The sequence below is a fragment of the Rhincodon typus genome, chromosome 5 (genome assembly GCF_021869965.1).
Source record: "Rhincodon typus isolate 14 chromosome 5, sRhiTyp1.1, whole genome shotgun sequence".
NCBI classification, from domain to species: domain Eukaryota; kingdom Metazoa; phylum Chordata; class Chondrichthyes; order Orectolobiformes; family Rhincodontidae; genus Rhincodon; species Rhincodon typus.
The window spans coordinates 72,444,961-72,469,086 of NC_063336.1; the positions used below are offsets into that span (position 1 = coordinate 72,444,961).

Genomic DNA, 24,126 nt, shown 5'->3' on the forward strand with positions numbered 1-24,126 from the left:
GGGGGGGGGGGGGTGTGGTGGGGGGGGGGGGGGGGGAGGGGGGGGGGCGGCGTTGTTGGTGGTGTTTGATTATGTTGGCGGTGTTTGATTATGTTGGCTGCTTTGTCAAGGCAGTGGGAAAGGCAGATAGAGTCAATGGAAGGACGGCTGGTTTTTGTGGTGGACTGGGCTGCATTCACAACTTTCTGTAATTTAATGCATGAAAACAGACCCTTCGATCCAATTAGTCTATGCCAACCAGATATCCAATCCGACCTAGTCCCATTTGGCCCATATCCCTCTACACCTTTCCCATTCATATACCTATCCAGGTGACTTTTAAATGATGTAATTGACTTGGTTAGCCTGCAACCACATCTCTGTAAAAACATTTACATTTTACTTTTTCACTTGTATCAGCAGCATCAAGTCACCTATTTTGTCATGAATGCTGTGTGCTTTCAGATAGTGTTTTTAATGCTGCCTTTTTAATACTATTTTGCAATTTGACTTTAGTCTGTTCTGAGACTTGTTTCTACTGTTTTCCACTTTCATTTTCAGCTTTTCTAGTTTCCATAACTAGGTTTGTTTTTAATTCTTTCTGAACTCCCTTTCAGGTTCTCATCTCCCTGATCAACTTTAATCAACTGAATAGGAAACCTCATGCACAATTTTAAAAGTTGGAAGACTGTTAGTCTGTGTTCAAACTCAATTCAGAGAGCAGCTGAATAAACCATGTGACAACTGTTAGCTAAAGTTAAAAGTTGATGAAAAATCAGAAGAAATACGTTGTTCAAGAAGAAAATCAGGCATCTCATTCAAAAAATAGTTGTTACAGATTCAAGCTTCATTATTAACACAGCTGGGATCACTGACAACCAAATCCTGGCTTGAGCTAATACCTACAAATGGGTACTTTCTCCTATAAGTGACTGGCTAACATTCTAGAATGGGAACCCTAATTAATTTTTCCTTTTCCTTGCCCACAAGCACAAGGCTTTTCACAGTCTCCCAGCTGAACATACTAGCACAGACAAGAGATCAAAATCTGGGATCATACCTGCCCAACTTCACAGTAACTAAGTCAACATGGAAGCTCTTGAACTGGTAACGTACATCTCTTCCTCCACAGGGAAGCCTTAGAGAATGTTGATCATTTCCAATACCTCAGGAGTATCCTGTCAGCCAAAGCAGTTACTGATGAAGAGATCTAGCACCGCTTCCAGTGTGCTAGCATAGCCTTCGGCAGCCTGAGGTAAAAGGTGTTCCAGGACTACATCATCACATCTGACACCAAGATCATTGTTTAGAGAGGTGTGGTGGTTCCCGCCCTCCTATATGGCTCCAAGACATGGATGGCTACAGCAGACACCTCAAGGTGCTGGAGCAATATCACCAACACTTCCTGTGTAAGATCCTGCGAAGCCACTGGGAAGAAAGACACATCAAAATGAGCGTCCTCGATCTGGTCAAAACTCAGCATTGAAGCACGATAGGCTGGCATGTCTTCTACATGACTGACGCAAGACTCCCCAAGCCGAAGCTTTACTCCCAACTTTGAAATGGCAGGCAACCCCAGGTGGATAGAGGAAGCACTTCAGAGATACCCTCAAGGCCTCACTGACGAAGTGTAGCATTCCCACAGTTACCTGGTAATCACTAGCCCAAGAACGCCCAAAGTGGAGAAGCGGCACTCAGGAAGATGCTGAACACCTTGAGACCAGCTGTTGGGAAAAAGTGGAAACCAGGCGAAAACAGTGAAAGGAGCATGCTGCCATATGAGTGCCCCAGCCACCCTTCCTGTGACCGTCTTCTGCCACAAATGTAACAGAGCCTGGGGACACTGTCTTGGTCTGTACTGCCACCTATTAAAATGGAAGAGAGTCATCCTCGTCTGCAAGGGACTACCATTGATGATGACGTAATCACACTGGTGGCAAGTCAATGTCAATCAATCCTTGTTTTGAAAAATAAGTTAGGGGCTATACTTCCAGGAAGCATTCTTTTAGCAAAGACCATTTTGAAGATACTCTGAAATCTTTCTTGTTAACTCTCAATGTTCACTTTGAAGGAAGAGAAATTTTTTAAGTATTCACAATTCTCATTCAGTGTCTAAACTAAATATAAAATATAAATCGTAGTGTTCAGGGACGTGCAGGTTACAGGGGGATGGTTCTGGGTGGGATGCTCCAAGGGTCGGTGTGGACTTGTTGGATCGAAGGGCCTATTTCCACACTGTAGGGATTCTATGAAATAGCCATAAAATTTTAAATATCAATCTTCATGAATTTTAAATCTGCAGGGGAGAATTCCATTAGCTTCTAAGTATGAAGAATTCAGGAATTTGAACTGATCCTTCAGTCACCTGTTGTATGAGAAACATTCAAGAGACAACCTGAACATAAAATGGGGAGAAATAGGAGTCAGCATTTATTTTTATGTTGCGAGCAAACATTGTGCAGCAAGCAACTTAGTTTGATTTTGCAGCTACCACTTCTCATCACAGATGATCATGCTGTTTTAATACCTAATGCCCACACAAACTGTCTTCTCGTACTCTTAAAATCAAATTCTGACAATCTAAGTACATGCTTCCCCACAACAAAGCAAATAAAATGACCACTGTTGGTCATCTAAAATTTACTGAAAATTAAAGAACTTGCAGCATTCTGTTCGACCCATGCTTAACTTTATGATTAGATAGTCATCATTCTGAAATCATTTCTGATGTGGTTGGTGACACTGAACATGATTTTTTTTTTTACTTGGCAAAAGGCTGGCTGGTCTGACAAACAGAAAATAAATTCAATGTCATGTATATCTCAATTTTTTTATGATCATGTGCAAATGCTCAGCTCAGCAGCCTTTCTGGCATTTTGCTGACTTGATACTGCCCACATGTAAGTGTATCTCTGAAGATTCACCTCTACTTCACAAAACACTCCACCTCACAATCTTCAAATCCTTTAAAAAAAAATGCTCACTTCAAATGCACCCTTGTTCTGTGACACCTGTAACTGATCTTCCTCCTAGAGATGATAGTACGAAAATACAACAACATGGCTAGTCTCAAAATTTAATGCTCCAAATGCTTCACTCAGACACCAGTCCAAATTTGTCAACTGTGGTGCCATGTCACCAAAATATATTTCACGCACTGATGTCACAGTACAACAATTTGGGAAGTCTCAGGAAAAAAAGTTACAGTAGAAGCTTGGTACTTTTTGTTCAAGGTATTTTAATACAGATAGTGTCATTTCAACACTTATTTATTCATGGCAAGATGCAAAAGAAATGCTCATGAATATTTAAATTGAGTTAAAGTTTGTTTTGTGCTTTACAGCAAAACAAAAGAAAACCATCAGGACTCAACACTGCCATAAGCAACCAATTCAAAGTAAACACCTAAGACAAGCTAGGGCAAAATTCAGGGGAACAAAAAAAAAAACAAAACAGCAATACAAGGCTGGAGAGTTTCAATTGTGAAGAGAGACTACAGACCGGGCTGTTTTCCTTGGAGCAGAGGAGAATGAGAGTGGCATGATTCATGTATAGAATTATGAGAACCACTGACAGAGTAGACAGGGAGAAGCTTTTCTCCTTGGTGGAGAGATCAGTAACCAGGGGACATTGACTTTAGGTAAGGGGCAGAACGTATAGAGGAAACGTGAGGAACAACGTTTTCATCCAGAGGGTGATGGGAACGTGAAACTCACTAAGGGTGATAGAGGCAGAAACTCTCAGAGTATTTCAGAAGTATTTTTGTGTGCTCTTGCGATATGCTTAAGGGCTGTGGGCTAAGTGCTGGAAGACGGATTAGAATAGTTAGGCAGTTGTTTTTGTCTGGTGAGGATGCAATACACCGAAGGCCCTTTTTCTGTGTTGTAGATCTCTACGACTCTAAAAACAAAGTACAAAAGCAATTTAGCATATCTTGCATTAAACTTTATTAAACATGCCGAATGGGACACAAAATTCATGTCACCATGTATTGAAAAACTGTGAAGCTTTCAACATGTACCTTCAGTACATTTATGCTCACAGGTAGTATTGTAAATTAGCAAATCCCACTTTAAAAGCATCACTACAATGTAAGGTTGAAAACAGGCAACTAAAATATACATCACTAACCATTCCAACTCAACTTTAGTGAATTAGTCCAAACCTTTACATGTTTGCCATCAGATAGTTTTTCTGCAGCAGACTGGTAATTCTAGGAGCAAATGTTTTGTCCTCATAAGGAACTCTGGCAGAACATTCCAGCAAAACCAAAAAATGTCTTCCCATCTCTGCCTCATTCAAAGAAGCCTGGCCTCCATTAAAAAAATCCACATAGAAAGTTTGGTCTTGAGTTATGGAGTTTGTGACTGCCAAAACTTCCGTTCCCAGAAATTACTACCGTTAAATATCTTTGACTGAACAGAAGCTACATCACTGTAATGTATGCCAGGGAATGCGATGAAAACATAGTCTGTTTATTTGCAACTTGAGAGTACTAGTAGCAAGCAGGTGTCTCCCCAAACACCCGACCCCTCCCACTCACCATACAACACGTACTGAATTTGAAAGTGGCCAAGGTGGCAGTACTAAGAGTACTGGAGGAAACATATAGGTCTCCGCAAAGGTAATTTTCTCTCCTGAGATGAGAATCAATGGATCATTTCAACATGCTGTCCCCACCACCTCCTCCAAGCCACTTCATAATGAAAGTATTGTTGCTGGAAAATATAGATTGCCATACCTCTTTTCAATGAATTTCCAGACCAAGAAAAAGGGAACATTTAGATTACCACTCACCATCTCTCACTAAGAATTGAGAGTTGGGGCACAGCTAGATACAAGAACTATCAGAGGTAGTTTTCTTGTCACTTCTTCGATTACATCACCAACCTTAACTTTCCAAATCTCCTGTTTCCTCTTATTTCCATCTTTTCCCCCTTTGCTAAGTCGCAACCCTTCTCCCAGCCTAGGAGATTGAGGGGTGACCTTGAGATTTACAAAACTATGAGGGATATCGATAAGGTGAATGACAAGGGTCTTTTCCCTAGGTGAGGGAATTCAAAACTAGTGGACATATTTTCAGGTGAGAGGAGAAAGATTTTAAAAGGATATGAGAGGCAACTTTTTTTAAAACACAAAGTGGTTTGTGTGTGGAATGAACTGCCAGAGAAAGTGGTGGATGCAGGTACAATTATAATGTTTAAAAGACATTTGGATAAGTTCATGAACAAGGAAGGTTTGAAGGAATATGGGCCAAGCGGAGAGAGGTGGGACCAGTTTAGGTTGGGAACATGGTCATCATGGACTGATTGGACCGAAGGGTTTGATTCCAAGCTGTATGACATACTTCCCCTTCACCTATACTCTATCACTGCTTAGACACCACTCAAGTCTTGACCATTCTCTACCACAATTCAATACCACAGAAGATCTACTAATATTTTTATAATTTTATTGTATCTAACCTCATCACGTTGTTGCATGTATCTGCACAGACACTAAGGATTCAAGATAGTCATTGGTGGAAACAAAGTCCAAAACTGCTCCACACTTAGAGAACGGGTCACTAAACATATTTGTTTTGGTCGAAAGTCAATGGAAATTGTAACGAAATTGAAATCATGGGTATCACTGACCAAAATTTCTTACCAGCAGTCAGTATTTGGACTTTCCAAGGGTGCTTAAGCATCATCATCTGATAGACTCGCCATGGTAATGTCATTCTTCCCAATCTGCCAAGAAAAAAATAATCACAACGTGCTTGTCAGGGTTAACCTTTACAATAGTTGAGGGGTTTTGCTTTCTAAATTACACATCAACAGCACATTAGCTGTAAAATGGAAATAAATTCATAGAATCTCTACAGTGCAGAAAGAGGCCAAGCTCATTGAGACCACATCAATCTTCCAAACAGCATCCCATCCAATACAGCCCCTTACCCAACACCATAACCCTCCATTTTATCATGGATAATCTACCTAGCCTGCACATCCCTAGAAACCATACGGCAAGTTAGTACAGCCAATCCATCTAACCTGCACAACTCCGGACTGACAGGAAACCACAGTACCCAATGGAAACCCATGGAGACATGGGGAGAACATGCAAGCTCCACACAGACGATTAGTCACCCAAGGCTAGAATCAAACCTGGGTCCCTGGCACTGTGAGGCAGCAGTGCTAACCCCAGAGCCTCTGTGCCGCCCAATTCAATTTTTTTAAAATTCAAATAATTCAAAAAACGTAAATAGGAATTCACGTTCAATGACTTTTTTTTTTACCATTCATGGGACTTCTGTTAAGGAATCTTTAGGCTGTCTGATGATTACAATAACCTACTGTCAGAGATAATGATTCATTTTTTAAAAAAATTTGACATTCCTCAAAATTCTTGCCGTCATTTTTCCCATGCTTACCGGACGTGAGCTTATCTAGGAGCTTTCTATGTTAAAGCTAAAAGCAAAATATTGAAAATGCTGGAAAGCTGAAATAAACACAAAATGCCAGAAACATATAGAATCTGACAGAAGAAGACTGGATACATACCATAATAGATGAGTAACGGTGCTTTTTTTCCAAATCTAACAACAACTTAGAAATATACATCAATACGGTTAGTTATCTAACCTAAGAGTAATATGGATTTGCAAATTGTAAGCAACTTCTCTATATTGCTAAATTGAGAATGAACAACACATCATAAAGTGCTTAATTTTGACCATTGCACAATTTTATCCAGGATAATTTGCAACAACTGAAAACAAAATAAAAATCATTATCTGAGCACACAAAGAGCAAACTAAGTCATGTTTATTGCTAAAAAGATATATTTTCTCAAAGCTTTTTGTTATGGAGAAGGGGAGGTTAGATGAAAGAAAATCCCTGATATTCACTTTATAAGTAAAAAGTAATAATTTATTTATTTAACCCTAACAATGAACAAATTAACAGAACTACAATCAAACCGAACAATTCCCCCCTAACTCACGACTATTCCCTAACCGGACAAAATTCTACTGGTATGCTAGTCCAATAAACACAAGTCTCACTTATATAACCCAAACAGTAAGAAAAAAAAATTAAAAAACTTAGTCTCTCAAAGCCCACACAGAGAATGTGTCTTTTGGAATACTCTGCCTTCTCCACTGTTTCTCCAGTCATAAATACCTTTCTTTCACTGATCCTGCTGTCAGGGATGTTTTCTCTGTGAAGACTCTTAATTAGTACCCTTTATGGATAAGATGGTGCTTTCTTAGTGATTTCTTATGAGAGCTAGGTGCTTATTTCTCAGATGGTGGTTGGCTCTCACACCGATTTTCAAAAACCATCCCCTCATATACCTTGGATGACACATCAATTTTCTTATAATAGCACTGGTCCGAGGTAATCAAAACCATCAGATTTAAATTCATTTTAGCTTTCAATCGCTAAGTGCTTGGTTTAAATTAATTGGCTGCTTCCAGTTAGTTGCCAAATCATCAAAACAAGCCTAAGGTTTCCAATAACACAGCCAATTGATACATGTTTCACTTTTAGAACTGGGTGTACATCTTCAGGTACATGCAGATACTTTCTTTTCCTGTATACATCTCTTAAGCTTAGAAAAGCACTTTATCTCTTAAAGGAACTACACACTCTCCACAACTTCATAACACTTTCCCCCTTAAGAAAAAAAGAACCATCATTATGAAAAGATGACTTCTTTTTTAAAATTCTTAACACCATTATCATGATACACATAGGTCAGTAATCTGAAGTTATAACCTTCATAACAATTCTGCATACATATATAACATTGGATTGTACCAGTTCCATCTTATGTACACATTTTTTTTTAAACCCGTGATAACATATCTGCAATAACGTTTTTCTGACCTGCAACTTGTACAATCTGTAAATTAAAAGCCTATAACATAAGACTCAAACAAAATAGTCTTGTATTCTTGTCCTTAAATCTTTCCAAAAAAGGACAGCAGGTTGTGGTCTCTATACACAACCGCCTCCAAAACATTGTTTGTAAGATAAACATTAAAACGTTGTAAGGCCAGTACCAAACTCAATAACTTTTTTGCAATGGAGGAGTATTTTCTCTGGTGGATATTGAGTTTCTTTGAAAAATAACCAATTGGCCTTTCAATTCTGCTATTATCCTCCTGTATCAACATAGCTCCAACCCTTACATCGCTGGTGTCGACAGCGACTTTAAAAAGGTTAAGAAATTTGGTGTGGCTAAAACTGATGTGATGGTTAACACTTAAATTCTCAAATGCCACATGGCATTGTTCTGTCCTCCAAAATTTCATGCTCTTCTTTAGCAAATCCGTTAGCGGTGCTACCATGCTAATAAAGTTTGGTAGAAGCTGTTCAGTCCCAAAATTCAAAGCACCTCTTTCTTCGAGGAGGGTCTTGGAAATTCCTCGATGGTCTTCGTCTTCATGTTCCTTGGCGTCATCTTTCCAATGTCCAACGTTGTGTCCTAAGAATGTCACTTCTGCCTTTGCAAATTCAGTTTTTGCTAAATTTATAACCAGTTTTGCCTCCTGTAGTCTTTCAAAGAGTTCTGCCTAATGCACCATGTGATCTTTCCATGAATGGCCAAAGATCACTAAGTAATCTATAAAGACAGCACAATTAGTCATTCCTGCCACAACTCTGTTCATAAGTCTTTGAAATGTGGCTGGTACGTTCTTCATTCCAAAGGGCATTACTTTAAATTGATACAGCCCATTTGTAGTTACAAACACAGAAACTTCTTTCGCTCCGACAAATGTACTTACCAGTAACCACAGAGTAAGTCCAACTTTGTGATGTAAGTGATTTGTTCAACCTTTTCCACACAGTCCTCTATCCTTGGAATTGGGTACGAGTTTGATTTAGTTATAGTGTTTACCTGCCAATAATTCATGCAGAATCATTGTGTACCATCAGGTTTGGGAAGCAACACAATCGGCAAACCCACTCACTTTGACTCGGCTCGATGTCGTCTTCTTGGAATATCGGTTCCACTTCCTTCTGTACCTGTGTGGCTTTGAGAGGATTAGGCCTGTAGGGGTCTTGCTTAATCGGAACAGTATTCTCAGTTCAAGCTCATGTACAATAATATTAAACCTCCCCATTCTATTCTCACATATGTCCTCATGTTGTTACAACAAGACTTTCAATTCAGTTCTCTGTTCCGGAGACAAATAGCTCACTATGCTATCCCATTCTCTAAAGACTTCCTCATTATTTAAGTTATTTTGAGGCACATCTAAATCCAAATCATCTGGTTTTGATTCCTCATACTGAGGGGCAGTAACTAATACCTGTTTCTCCAGTTCCCTGTCCCTATCATAATAAGGGTTCAGCATATTCACATGACATACATAATAAAGCTTTTTGCTATCTGGCATCTTTACTAAGTAATTCACCTGACTTAACTTCTTCTCAATCTGATAAGGACCAGCAAACCTTGCTTTGGAGTAATCTCCTACCACTGGTAACAGCACCAATACTTTATCCCCATGGGCAAATGCATGAATTTTAGATTTCTTATCTGCTTCTTGCTTCATTAGATGCCACTTTCAGCTGTTGTCTAGCTAATTCACCTACTCTGTTTAATCTTTCTCACCTCAGATACATAATCCAATTATGATATCTCCGACTTTGGACCTATCAACTTTTCCTTAATTAATTTTAAAGGGCTTCTTAGTGTCCAAATATCAACTCAAATGGAGTAAACTGAGTCGATTCATTTGGGGCATCTCTAATGGCAAATAATATAAATGGGATACCTTTATCCCAATCATTAAGGTAATCCTGGCAATAAGCCCTCAGCATGGTCTTTATGGTCTGATGCCACCTTTCCAATGCTCCTGGGGTTCAGGATGGTATGCATTTGATTTAAAATGTTTGATGCCTAAACTATCCATGACCTCCTTAAATAGTTTGGCAGTCAAATTGGACCCTTGGTCTGACTTAATCCACCTGGGTAATCCATAATGTGTAAAGAAAGCAAGCAACTCCTCCACAACCTGTTCTGTCTTATCATTCTGACATGGAACTCCTTCCGGAAATCTGGTCGACACATCCATTATGGTTAGCGCAAATACTGTTTCCACTTTTGGTTTTAGGGAGGGGACCTACACAATCAATCATGACCCACGTGAAAGGTTTTTCAAATATGGGAACTGGCAAAGGTGCTGGTTTTATTACTGCCTGTGGCTTTTCTACCAACTGACATGTATAACAGGTACAACAAAATTCAACCACATCCTTATGTAATCTAGGCCAATAGGAATGCTTTAGTATTTTAGCCTGAGTCTTCCACACTCTTAGATGACCTTCTACAGGTAACTTATGTGCTACCTGCAACACTTCCTGTCTGTATACTACCGACAACACAATCTGGTGCACTTCCGTCTATTTCTCCTCTGCATTAGCCTGCCACAGTCTCCATGTTCGCCTTAGGATTCTATCCGTAAGATAACAACATTAGGGAATACATTATGATTCCTTTTCCCAGTAGGCTTTATGATATAAACCTTTTATTGTCTCATTTTTTTGTTAAAACTCCATTAATCTTTCAGAACTAAACACCTCTGCCTGATCCTCTACCTGTTCAGGTATTTCTTTTACCATTTCATCAAACAGGGTGTCAGCTAACTGGACCACAACTCCTTCATCTCTCCCTCTGGTTTTTCTTTCTTGCTTAATTTATGACTGTGGGATCGTGTCAGGAAAAATTCTTGGGTTTTTTCCTTTTAACCCCTCAGTTCCCTTGTTTTCCTTCAGCTTCTCCACTACAAGGGGAGTCACTCCCACCTTTGATCCTGCTAGGTCGTTTCCAAGAACAAACTGAATTCCTGGAATAAACATTGTTTCAATCACTCCCATTGTCACTTCCCCATTCTTGATTGGACTTTCCAACCTGATCTTACACAGGAGAATGCTAAATCTCTCTCCATTTATTCCACAGATTACCACTCTCTCCGGTAACACATTAGGAGGAGTGCAAATACTTTCACCTCATTATTACAGACTAGTTAACTCCTGTATCTCTCAATATTGTAACTTCTTTACCTTCTTCCTCTGTTCTTCCCGAGTAAACCTTACCCACAGAGGTGAAGTCTTTGTAGAGGTCTGGCACTATCTCACTATCCAGCCCGTGACTAGGCTACGTACTCTCCTGCAGCTCCTCGATTCCTTTTGGGATTTCCTTCGCGACCTTAAATAATCCCACTTGTTTAGCCTCTTTTACCACATCCTTTTTCCCAGTGCCTTCCTTAAGACATCAGCACTGACTTCACGTGTCCCACTCCATTGCAGTGAAAACATCCGAGGCCTTTTGCCTCTTTTTCACCCTCTTGGGTTTCCATTTTCACCTGTGGTAAACTGTTCCCAGTGTGATCAACTTTTTGCTTTTCATTGAAAGATCTCCCTTTTTCCCAATTTCTATCCCCCACAGAACAAAATTGCTGTCGGGAGCTAAATTTTGATTTACGCACTAAGGTGTATTCATCCGCCATCTCTGCACTCTTCTCACTGTTTGAACTTTCTGTTCCTCAACATGAGTTCTTATCATTTCTGGAAGTGAGTTTTTAAACTCCTCCAGCAAAATAATCTCTCTCTCTAAGATCCTTGTATGTCTTTTCTATCTGTAATGCTATCACCCATCTATTGAAGTTGCTATGTTTAATTCCTTCAAACACGACGCAAGTCTGACCTGGTTTCTTCCTTATATTTAGAACATAGAACAGTACAGCACAGCACAGGCCCTTCGGCCCACAATGTTGTGCCGAACTTTTACCCTAAACCTAAGGTCTATCTAACCTCCACCACTACCTTATACTATCATCCATATGCCTACCTAATTGCTGCTTAAATGCCCCTAATGAGGCCAACTCCACTACCCTCTCCAGCAATGCATTCCAAGCCCCTACCACTCTCTGAGTAAAGAACCTACCTCTGACGTCTCCCCTATATCTACCTCCACTCACTTTAAAACTATGCCCCCGCGTAATAACTACCTCCACCTGAGGAAAAAGTCTCTGGCTGTCTACTCTATCTATACCTCTGATCATTTTGTACACCTCTATCAAGTCACCTCTCATCCTTCGTCGTTCTAAAGAGAAAAGCCCGAGCTCTCTCAACCTTTCCTCGTAAGACCTTCCCTCCATTCCAGGCAACATCCTGGTAAATCTCCTCTGCACCTTTTCCAACGCTTCCACATCTTTCCTGTAATGAGGCGACCAGAACTGGACACAATACTCCAGATGTGGCCGAACCAGGGTTTTGTATAGCTGGAGCATAACTTCACGGCTCTTGAACTCAATTCCTCTATTAATGAAAACTAACACACCATACGCCTTCTTAACAACTCTATCCACCTGGGTGGCAGCTTTCAGGGAACTGTGGACATGAACCCCAAGATCCCTCTGCTCCGCCACACTGCCAAGAATCTTTCCGTTAACCCTGCTTTCCGTATTCTGCTTTCAAATTTGTCCTTCCAAAATGAATCACCTCACTCATTTCAGGATTAAACTCCATCTGCCGCTTCTCAGCCCAGCTCTGCATCGTTGTCTATGCTTCTGGTACCAATTTGTAAGCACTCAAAATAGCCTGTTTAACATCTTCATATTCTCTTGATACCTCATCTGACAGTGCTGCAACACCTCACTAGCCCCACCAGCTTGGTCTGAATTAACATTACCCACACAGTCTGTGGCCAATTCATCTGCCTAGCCAATTTCTCAAAGTAAATGAAAAAGGCTTCTGCATCTTTTTCATTGAATTTGGGTAATGTTTTGACATGTTTGTATATATCCCTAGCAGGTCTTTGGTACGATGGGTCTGCTTATCATCACGCTCCTCCTCACTAAATCTATCTTCTTATGTCAGCTATCCTTTTTAATTTGCAACTTCCTATGTTCAAACTCGCTCTCTTTCTCCTTGTCTTCTCACTCTTTTTCTTTTTGTTTGGCCAGAGCAGTTCTTTACTTTTCTTTTTTCTCTGCTTTTAACTGTAATTCAAACCGTTTCAGTTCCATTCAGATCCCGTACACAAACCAGCCAGATCCTGGATTTGAGCCCCCAAACTGTAATGGAAAAGGGGAGGTTAAAAGAAGGAAAATCCCTGATATTCACTTTATAAGTAACGAGTAACACTTTATTTATTTAACCCTAAGAGTGAACAAATTAACAGAACTACAATCAAACCGAACAATTCCTCCCTAACTCCTGACTATTCCCTAACCGAACAAAATGCTACTGATTTGCTATTCCAATAAACACAAGTCCCACTTATATAAGAGATAGTAGGAACTACAGATGCTGGAGATTTCTGAAGAAGGGTCTAGGCCCGAAACGTCAGCTTTCATGCTCTTCTGATGCTGCTTGGCCTGCTGTGTTCATCTAGCTCTACACCTTGTTATGCCACTTATATAACCCAAGTAGTTAGAAAAAAAAATTAAAACTTAGTCTCTCAAAGCCCACACAGAGAATGTGTCTGCTGGAATGGTCTGCCTTCTCCACTGTCTCTCCAGTCATAAACACCTTTCCTTCACTGATCCTGCTGTCAGGATGTTTTCTCTGTGAAGACTCTTCGTTAGAAGTACCGTGTTACTTTTTATGTTTAAGAGGGTGCTTTCTTAGTGAGCTTAGTCATTTCTTGAGAGAGCTAGGTGCTTATTTCTCAAATGGCGGTTCGCTCTCATACCGATCTTCAAAAACCGTTTCCTCATATACCTTGGATGACGCATCAATTTTCTTACAATAGCATTGGTCCGAGGTAATCAAAACCATCAGATTTAAATTCATTTTAGTTTTCAATCACTAAGTGCTTGGTTTAAATTAATTGGCTGATTCCAGCTAGTTGCCAAATCATCAAAACAAGCCTAAGGTTTCCAATAACACAGCCAACTGATACATGTTTCACTCTTAGAACTGGGTGTACATCTTCAGCTACGTGCAGATACTTTCTTTTATTGTATGAATCTCTTAAGCTTAGAAACACACTCTCTCATAAAGGAACCACACCCTCTACACAACTTCATAACATTTTCATCTTGCCTTGATCAGGACAATTTGCAAGAAATACACAAGTAAAAGTAAAAACATTTATATTTTGGTATCTAATTGGTAAAGGCGTCACTGTGGAGCATGCACCTGTTAATGCAACTGACAGATAACCGTCAAGCTTTGTTTAAATTTTAAACCGGGCAGGTTGATTCTGATTCATCAAGGCATCATACAGGAATGAACCAGAGAATCAACATCACCTATTTTACTGCACTGATTCAGGCATAGTGTATCTGCTTTTTGTCTGCAAAGAACTGGGCCCTGTGTATTAACATATATAATCTCCAGTACACACAAGTGTGCCACATCACCAGCCAAACCACTTTATCTTTTGCTTAGGCATTTTACAGACTTAAAACTGAGTTTGCGAATAATGTGAATCATAACTTATGCTCTGTTTCATTTCTTTGTTTTGGTTTTATTTTCTATCCACCAGCGTACTCTAGGTACTTTTGCTTTTCTCCCCTCCATCACCATTACCTTTAGTTCAGTAGGAATAGCTCTCGTCAATCAATTATAGAACCATTGAATCCATACAGTGTGGAAACAGGCCATTTGGCCCAACAAGTCCACGTTGACTCAATCCCCCCAGTCCTCCCCATAACTTGTAAACCTACATTTTCCATGGCTAAAGCACCTAACCTACACAGACCATGGCCAATCCACTCAAACTGCACATCTTTAGACTGTGGGAAGGAACCGGAGCACCTGGCGGAAACCCATGCAGACACAGGGAGAACGTGCATAACTCCACACAGATAGTTGTTCGAGGGTGGAACTGAACGCCGACCCCAGACTTTCCCTGCTGTCTTTTGAAGTGCTCAAATGTTGACTGTTTCACTTCAAATATGTTGCTAAATCCTGAGTATTTTCAGCCTTTTCTGTTTTATTGACAAATATTTGGTTAAAATCAACTTTGAAGCATCGCAACTGTGTTACAAAGAATGTTACTTTAAAAACATAAATCTCAAAAGACGTTTATATAACGTTCTGCATATTGGTGTAACAGGACGGTTCCCGTTTTATAGCAGAAGTTGAGTGGGGGGGAGGTAGTGTGCTGGTGAAAGTTTTCTCGCTACGGGTATCACCCCAACTTGACAATATACCCACAGATTTTTTAAAAATTACAAAAGTAGAAAAACATCGGTTAGTATTTCGGGAGGCCGGTTCCAGTCCAGCATAATAGTTAGACTTTACCGATAGAAGAAAGAAGCAGCAAAATTCCACAAACCTGGTTTAGAACCTCCTGTAACAGCTAATCGGCCGTGCTCATACGTCACTTCCGCTGACTCCATGTGATCCGCAGCGCGCAAAAAACCCCTTGTTTGTCTTGAAGGATTTGTTTCTAATATGAAATTTAAATCTCTAATTATTTAGAATCCCTGTCTGCCAAATCCTAGCTGTACTATTCAGGTCATGTATTCTATCCTCCACGCACATCACAGTCCGACTGCCATGCAGTAATTACCCAATTCCCTTTTATTTCTTAACCATCCGGCAATATCTCTGCTTCATTAACTCTACAGTTATTCCCGTACCCTCTGTGTTACAAAAAAGAAAGTTTTATCCCGCTCTCCATCCTATATTTTGCATTTAATTTTATTTTGGGTTATTGAAAACATATTTCTTTATCCCACCTTTTTCCCCCATCTAAATTGCTCATTTCACAATAATATGAGGAAAAAACTATTTTTATGTATCAAGTGATTAGGATGAAAAATGCATTGCTTCCTCAGAGCTGGCTTACTGAATTAGATCATTATCTGAATTGTTAAAGAAAAATGCACGGTTACAGAAAAAAAGACAGGAATAGGATGAAATAAGTTGCAATTGCTCCTCATATGGGCAAATGACCCCCTGTGTTACAATCATTCTATGCCCCCAACACTAAATAAGCGTTGCCAACCCTCTGCACATTAATTGCTCCAGGCAGTTAATCTCCTGGGCATTGCTCCAAGCAGCTAAGAAAAAATATCTGAAAAGTACTCGTACTTTACACAGTTTGTAAACAAAAATTGGAAAAGGGCTTACTGGGAGGGGGTTGTGTAGAACACGTGATGAAACCATGAAGAACGTATCCAACCGAAGTTAGGCATCCTGTACATGAGTGATGGGTCTCAACATCAAGACTAAAGGTGGCATCAAGGAGCTCTAGCAATACTCAAGTTAATGGGAATTGGAGGCAAAAGGTTCCGCTGATTGGCGTCGTATAGAGGACAAAGAAAAATCCCTGTAGTTGTAGGAGATCAAACGTATCCCAGGAAATCACAACAGGAATTCCTCAGCGTAGTATCAGAAGTCTAAAAGTCTTAATCTGTTTCAACGATCTTTGCACAGCATGAAGTCAGAAGTGGGAATTTAGTGAATAATTGCATAATGTTCAGTACTTTTCACAACTCTGTGGTTGTTGAAGCTATCAGTGTCCATATACTAGCAAGGACTGAACAACATCCAGGCTTAGGCTGATGGATGATGAATAACATTCTTACCACTCAAGTGGTGATCTGATATATCTCCCTTTGATATTTAATGGTATTACCATCCCAGATTCCCACAGTATCAATGTCTTGGGAAGGCAACCACTGATCAGAAGTTTTACTGGACCAGTCATATAAGTACTCTAAGCTGCAAGACAGATCTGAGGCTGGTAATTCTGTGGCAGGTACCAGGTCTTCTGACTTCCAGATCCTCTCAGTCTTCCAGATGGCTCAAATAAGGAGTGTGATGGAATACTTTCCACTTGCTTGGGTGAGTGCAGCTCCAAAAACATCCAAGAAACGCAACATCATTCAGGATAAAGCAGTCCACTTGATTGGCACCTGATTCACCACCATAAGTATTCAATCCCTTTACTACCAAACAGAGGCACCAGTCTGTGCATCTACAAAGTGCCCTGCAGCACTCATGAAGGCTGTTTTAAACAGAACCTTCCATTATGCCAGCAGTATAGAAGGACACAGGCAGCAGATGCATGGAAACACCACCACTTGCAAGTTCCTCTCAAAGCCACACACCATCCTAACAAATGATCCCTTTAAGCTGCTTCCACACATCAATTAGCATGCCAATGAGCGGTTTCTGCTTTAAGAAACTGCTGCTGTGCATGACCCCAAGGTTTGTCCAGCGGCAACAGGATTTTGTCTTGTTTTTTAAGATATAGGAAACGTTAGCTCTGACTTGAAACTATATTATTCTTGCTTCACTGTTGCTACCTGTTGGCAAATACATGTCCCTACACCAAATACACTGTAGCTATTTAACTAAATGGTTCATCCCCAATTTGTTGATGCCAATTATGCATGGACAATAAATGCTGGGCCTTGCTACCAACATGTACATTACATTAAAAATTATTGAATAGTTTTGCTGTTGTCATCCATTTATTCATATAGCTTGACTAGCCTTCATGATTGGATTTTCCAACACATGCTGATTGTCCTGTATTGTGTAAAATGTATTTTTTAAAACAAAAACGCTCTTCATAAGTCAAAAGGCCCTTTTGGTAAAATTGTTGCCCAATAACATCCAAAAGGGTACAGCATAGCCTCTCGTTATAATTTCTCAAATACATCTGGGATTGTGCCAGTGCTTCATAAGGTAGCCACCATATTTCTTGGGAAATAAAACCCACTTGTCCTGAAATTAATGCTTATTTCAGAGAATATTATTTTGGTGATCAGTATAGCAGCAAGAGTTTTTTGCCAGTCTGAAGATCAAGCCAATTGTATGTGAAATCATGCTTGTTGAGGAATGATGACAGTCTAATGGTGGAGGGGGGACACAAGAAAAAGGTCTCTTCGATATTGACTTAGAGCTGCTGAAAATGCTAATTTTGCATTGGCACAATTAGCCTTCAGTCTCATCACAGCTGTGTTCCTTCAGCTGTTCACATGGAGACCTTCTTGGGTGGTAAAACTGTGAAATATGCATTGATTCAGATTTAATCAGAGCCATACGGTAAGTTGGAGATGGCTAATGGCAATGTAAAGAACAAGAGGAAGGAAAAAAGGCATGTAGGAGAAGAAATATCATCAAAATGTAGGGCTGAGCAAACATCTCCAACATCTAAAATATTGGACAAGACCCTGGACTTTCCTAACATCTAAAATACCTAACAAAAAACCTGAGGTTAGGCTGGAACAAACAAACACAGAGCCAGAATGATTTCAAAATATTCCAATTTACACCTCCACTCTAGGAGAACAATCAACCCAAACCTAACACTGTAGACTGAAACTAACTTTTACACTTTGGGCTACTCAGCATAGACAGTATGGGGCCTTCACAGAGATGCCAGCCATTCAACTTCAATCAAAATACATTCACATAAACTCTGAACTATCAGGAAACCAATTGACTTCAGAAGGAAATACCAGGAACACAAAGGACAACACAGATTTGAGGGGAGATAACAGGGCACACAGTCTATATGACTGCCAGCCCTCGTCTCACCTGGAGGAGAGCCATTTTCAACAACAAGCTTCTGCAGAAACAGCCTCTCTCAAGCACCTTTGAAACCAATAACCACAGAGGCCTAACAGAGAAACTGAATCGGGAGGCCAAACCAAGGTAATCATTGCAACAAAGGACATCCGACAGGAGGAAGCCAACCAAGCGCTATCCAAACAAGAGCTTCCAGACACAGGCCTGCTTTGAACCCAGAGAACCAACAGCAAGAATCTCAGCAATTAGACACACTTTAAAACTGTGGTGAGCTGAAATTCCCAAGACCCCAAAGTTTCCGAACTAGTTAGCAGGGAGGGGAAGGCAGGTGATTACAGTGCACAGGACTCCAAGGGTAGGAAGCCTGATTGAAGTTTCTGTGATTCAAACTGTTGGTTAAGTTGAGGCTGTCTTCATGGGTGCATGATCTGGGGTTCATGTCGTGCTACATGTAACCCCAGCATACTGTTCTATATTTATAAAATCTTCCTTACCGCCCTGTTTTGACACCATCACCTTTACAACTTCTATGAACTCTCTACCTTAATTAGTTTGTATAGTTTTGGATTACTTGTTTCTTTGATTAGACTCTTGGCATGTGACTCTTGTACCTATCATGTTATTCCAGTCGTTTGATTTGTCTCCAGCACCATTTTATTTTTAATTTTTTTTGTAATTATCTCTCCGCTTCAATTAATCGGAGCATAGGTCATCCCTTCACTTGCTATTCAGCTGTTGACACTTTACTCACACTGTCTGACTTCTGATCACCTGAAACTGCAGATACTGGAATCCACAGTAGACATACAGGAGGTTGGAAAAACACAGCAAGCCAGGCAGCATCTGGAGGAAAGAAATCAATGTTTTGGGTATTAGTCCTGAAGAAGGGTAATACCTGAAACACTGATTTCTCCTTTCTTGCTGTGTTCTTCCAGCCTCCTGTTTGTCTGCAGAGACTCGTTATTCACTGTCGACACTCCACTCACACCATTTGGATGATCTTTTGATCTCTCTGCCTAGAAATTCTGTGCCTGTGTGCCACTCTTCACCTGATGAAGGAGCAGCGCTGCAAAAGCTTGTGATTTCAAATAATCTGATGGACAATAACCATGTGACTTCTGACTTTATGTATTTACCATTACATTTAAATACACATCATACTCAAACTTGCTTCTAGCACAAAAGCAGGGAAATTATGTTGACATCTGAGACACTGTAAATCACAAAAGTTACTCTTTTCCTTGGCTATATTTTGAAAAAGACAGAAGTAAAGATTTGCCCAACTTTAAGGTAACCTAATCCAGAAGGAAGGAGAAGAAATAATCACTGGTAAGTATGAGCTAGGGGGTAAGGTAGAGCAACTGCAAAAAAAAGGTTAATTCTGCACCAGGAGGTTCCAGGCAAATATCCATTGAAAAAAATATACAGTTGATGCACGTGGCTTTATGGATCAAATTTTCTTAGCAATCATCTTTTTGGTCCTTCATTTCTTTCCTGCATGCAAAATTAAAAAAAACCCTGGGCTGACTACATAAACTAATTTATCATGATAATTTGTCAGCATGAAGATCAACCCACCACAGATATTTTATACCCCAACTGGTATACACAATAGTACAAAATTACTGCAGTGGAACTCATAACACTCAAAACAGCTCCATATCAAAAACCAATACAACATCAGGAAACTTTCCTTTTAATTTCAGTCTCATTGTTAGTATTTTCCCATCTTCATAAGATGGAAATTCAACAGATCTATTGGTAACACAGAAGCTTTGCATGATGCCTATTTTTGATTGAACGAAGAGATTAATATCTGAGGCAGGTTCTGCCACAATTACAGCATATAAAATAGCTGTCAAGTATTATTGACATGGGACCAAAATCATAGAAAAGACTTTTTATTATTCTTTTGTGGGATGTGGGTATAACTGACTGGTTAACGTTTATTGCCCATCCCTTGAGAAGGTGGTGGTGAGCTGCCTTTTTGAACCACTGCAGTCTACCTGATGTGGAATGACCTACAATGCCATTGTATGGGTGGAATTCCAGGATTTTGACGCAGTGACGGTGAAGGAACGATGATATATTTCCAAGTCAGAATGGTGAATGGCTTGGAGGGGGAACTTGATGGTAGTGGTATTCCCATGTATCTTCTGCACTTGTCCATCTAGATGGAAGTGGTCATGGGTTTGCAAGGTGCTGTCTAAGAATCTTTGGTGAATTTCTGCAGTGCATCTTGTACATAGTACACAGTGCTGCTAATGATCTTTGGTGATGGAGGTAATCAATGCTTGTGGATGTAATGCCAATCAAGTGTGCTGTTTTGTCCTGAATAGTGTCAAGTTTCTTGAGTATTGTTGGAGCTGCATTCACCCAGGCAAGTGGGGAGTATTCCAACACACTCCTGACTACAGGCTTTGGAGAGTCAGGAGCTAAGTTACTCAGCAAAGTATTCCTAGCCTTTGACCTACTCTTGTAGCCACTGTTTATGTGGAGAGTCCAGTTGAGTTTCTGGTCAATGGTAATCCCACAGGATGTTAATAGTGGGGGATTCAGTGATGATAACACTATTGAATATTGAGGTGGTAGTTAGATTGTCTCTTATTGGTGATGGTGATAGCCTGGCATTTGTGTGGTGCAAACGTTACTTGCTATTTGTCTGCTCAAGCCTGGATATTGTCCAGATCTTCTTGCATTTGAACATGGACTGCTTCAGTATGTGAGGAGTTATGAACGATGCTGAATATTGTGTGAACATCCTCACTTCTGACCTTGTGATGGAGGCAAGGTCATTGATGAAGCAGCTGAAGGAGGTTGGGCCTAGGACACTACGTTGAGGAGCTCTTGTAGAGATGTTCTGGAGCGGAGATGACTGACCTTCAACAACCACACCAATTTTCCTATATGTCAGGTATGACTCTAACCACCGGACAGTTTGCCCCCCACCCCCGATATCCATTGATTCTAGTTTTGCCGGGGCTCCTCGATGCCACACTCTAGTGGTATCATTGTCGGACTGTTAATCCAGAGACCCAGATAATGTTCTGGGGACCTGGCTTTGAATCCCGCCACGACAGATGGTGGAATTTGAACTCAATAAATATCTGAAATTACGAATCTAATGACGACCATGAATCTATTGCTGATTGTCGTAAAAACCCATCTGGTTCACCAATGTCCTTTATGGAAGGAAACTGCCATCCTTACCCGGTCTGGCCTACATGTGACTCCAGACCTACAGCAATGTCGTTGATTCTTAACTGCCCTCTGGGCAATTAGGACTGGGCAATAAACGCTGCCTAGCCAGCAACGCCCTCATCCCGTGGATGAATTAAAAAAAACTTGGTCAAATGCAGCCTTGATGTCAAGGGCTGTCACTCTCACGTCACCTCTGAAATTAAACTCTTTTGTCCATGTTTGAAGCGATGCTAAAATGAGGTCAGGAGCCGAGTGGGCCTGGCAGAACCCAAACTGGGCGTCACTGAGGTGCTGCTGCTTGATAGCACTGTAGAACACCTTCCATCGTTTTACTGATGATCAAAAGTAGACTGATGGTTTGGTAATTGGCTGGGCTGGATTTGTCCTGCTTTTTACTTACAGGGCACACCTAGGCAGTTTTCCACATTGTCAGGTAGACACCACTGTCGTAACTGTAGTGGAACAGTTTGGCTAGGTGAGCGGCAAGTTCTGGAGTTCAGTCTTCAGTATTATTGCCAGAATGTTGACAGGGTCCATAGCCTTTTCAGTATCCAGTGCAACCAACCGTTTCTTGATATCATGTGGAGTGAATCGAATTGGCTGAAAATTGGTATCTGTAATGCTAGGACTACTGGAGGAGGCAGAGATAGATCATCCATTCGGCACTTCTGGCTGAAGACTGCTGTGAAAGCTACAGCCTTATCTTTTGCTCTGATATGCTGGGCTCTTCCATCAGTGAGAATGGGGATATTTATGGAAACTCTTCCTCTGGTTAGTTGTTTAATTGTCCACCACCATTCACAACTGAACATGGCAGCTCTGCAGAGCTTAGATCTGATCTGTTGGTTGTGCGTTTGCTTAGCTCTATCAATCACTTGCTGCTTATGCTGTTTGTTAACTTCACCACCTTGACACCTCACTTTCAAGTATGCCTGGTGCTGCTCTTGGCATATCCTTCTTCACTCTCCATTGAACCAGGGTTGGTCACCTAGCTTGGTGTAATGGTTGAGTAGGGGATATGCTGAGTAATAACATTACAGATTGTGTCGGAGTACAATTCTGCTGCTGTTGATATCCCACAGCGCCTTATGGATACCCAGTCTTGAGTTGCTAGATCTATTTGAAGTCTGTTCCATTTAGCACGGTGATTGTGCCACACAAGATGATGGAGTGGAGGCCTTCTCAAAGTGAAAGTGGGACTTTGTCTCCACAAGTACTATGCGGTGATCACTCTTACTGATGCTGTCATGGACAGATGCATCTGCAGCTGGCAGATTGGAAAGTATAATGTCAAGTATGTTTTTCCCTCTTGTTGGCTCCCTCACCACCTGCTACAGATCCAGTCTAGCAGCTACATCATTTAAGACCCAACCAGTTCAATCAGTAATACTGCTGCTGAGTCACTCTTGGTGATGGGTATTGAAATCCCCCACCCAGAATACATTTTGCTCCCTTGGCACCCTCAGTGCTTCCTCTAACTGTTGTTCAACATGGGGGAAGTATTGATTCATCAGCCGAGGGGGGATGGTACGTGGAAATCAGAGGGAGGTTTCCTTGCCCATGTTTAACCTGAAGTCCAGAGTCAATGTTGAGGACTCCCAGGGCAACTTACCCCCAACTTTATACCATTGTGCTGCTACCTCTGTTGGATTGTCCTGCCAGTGGGGTAGGATATATGCTGGGATAGTGATGGTAGTGTCTGGGACATTGTCTGTAAGGTATGATTCCATAAGTATGACTGTCAGGTTGTCACTTGAATAGTTTGTGGGACTGCTCTCCCAATTTTGGCACTAGCTCCCAGATGTTAGTAATGAGGACTTTGCAGGGTCAACAGGACTGTTTCTGCCGTTGTCTTTTCTAGGTCAAAACCAAGTGATCTGTTTAGTTTCATTTCGCTATTTCAGAGGGCGATTGAAAGTTAATCACACTGCTGTGGGTTTGGAGTCATATGTCGGCCAGACGAAATAAGGATGGTAGATTTCCTTCCCTGAAGGACTGTCATGAACCAGAACTTAGTAGGGAAGAACATGGGTAAAAAATATAGGGAATGAAAGATAGCAGAATGTCTTTCAATGAATGATAGTTTTTAAAAACTATGTTCTTGTAATTTTCACCACAAAACAGAAGTTTCAGTGGGGAAACTGCAAGAACAAAGGATATGCAGGATAACAAGACAATGTAATATTACCAAAAAAGTAAATCTGTTATTTTAAGAACTTACAACAATATCTTAACAAGAAGAAATATACAATGCTTAAATGGCACATAGTTCTATATGCTTATTGGTTCCATGGATGACAAGGACAAAAACTTCAGTTAAAATTTGCTGTGTTTTTTTGTTTTGCATATATAACTCCTATAGTGCAGAAAGAGATCATCCAGCTCATCAAGTCTGCACAAAGCCTCCAAAAAACATCCCACCAGACCCCTACCCTATCCGTATAAC

At 40.6% G+C, this 24,126-nt stretch overlaps 1 protein-coding gene across 1 annotated transcript in view; it reads right to left on the reverse strand.

Moving 5' to 3' along the window:
* mpv17 (mitochondrial inner membrane protein MPV17) overlaps positions 1-16,040 on the reverse strand; it is an 80,952-nt gene extending 64,912 nt beyond the window's left edge. The window contains exons 1-5 of the mRNA XM_048597066.1: positions 16,029-16,040; positions 15,268-15,381; positions 12,957-13,054; positions 8,942-9,004; positions 5,629-5,711 (exon numbers count right to left, since the gene is read on the reverse strand). Of these exons, the coding sequence (XP_048453023.1) occupies positions 5,629-5,711; positions 8,942-9,004; positions 12,957-13,006 (196 nt within the window). The 5' untranslated portion in view covers positions 13,007-13,054; positions 15,268-15,381; positions 16,029-16,040. The remainder of the gene's footprint in view (positions 1-5,628; positions 5,712-8,941; positions 9,005-12,956; positions 13,055-15,267; positions 15,382-16,028) is intronic.
* Between the last annotated feature and the right edge of the window lie 8,086 nt (positions 16,041-24,126).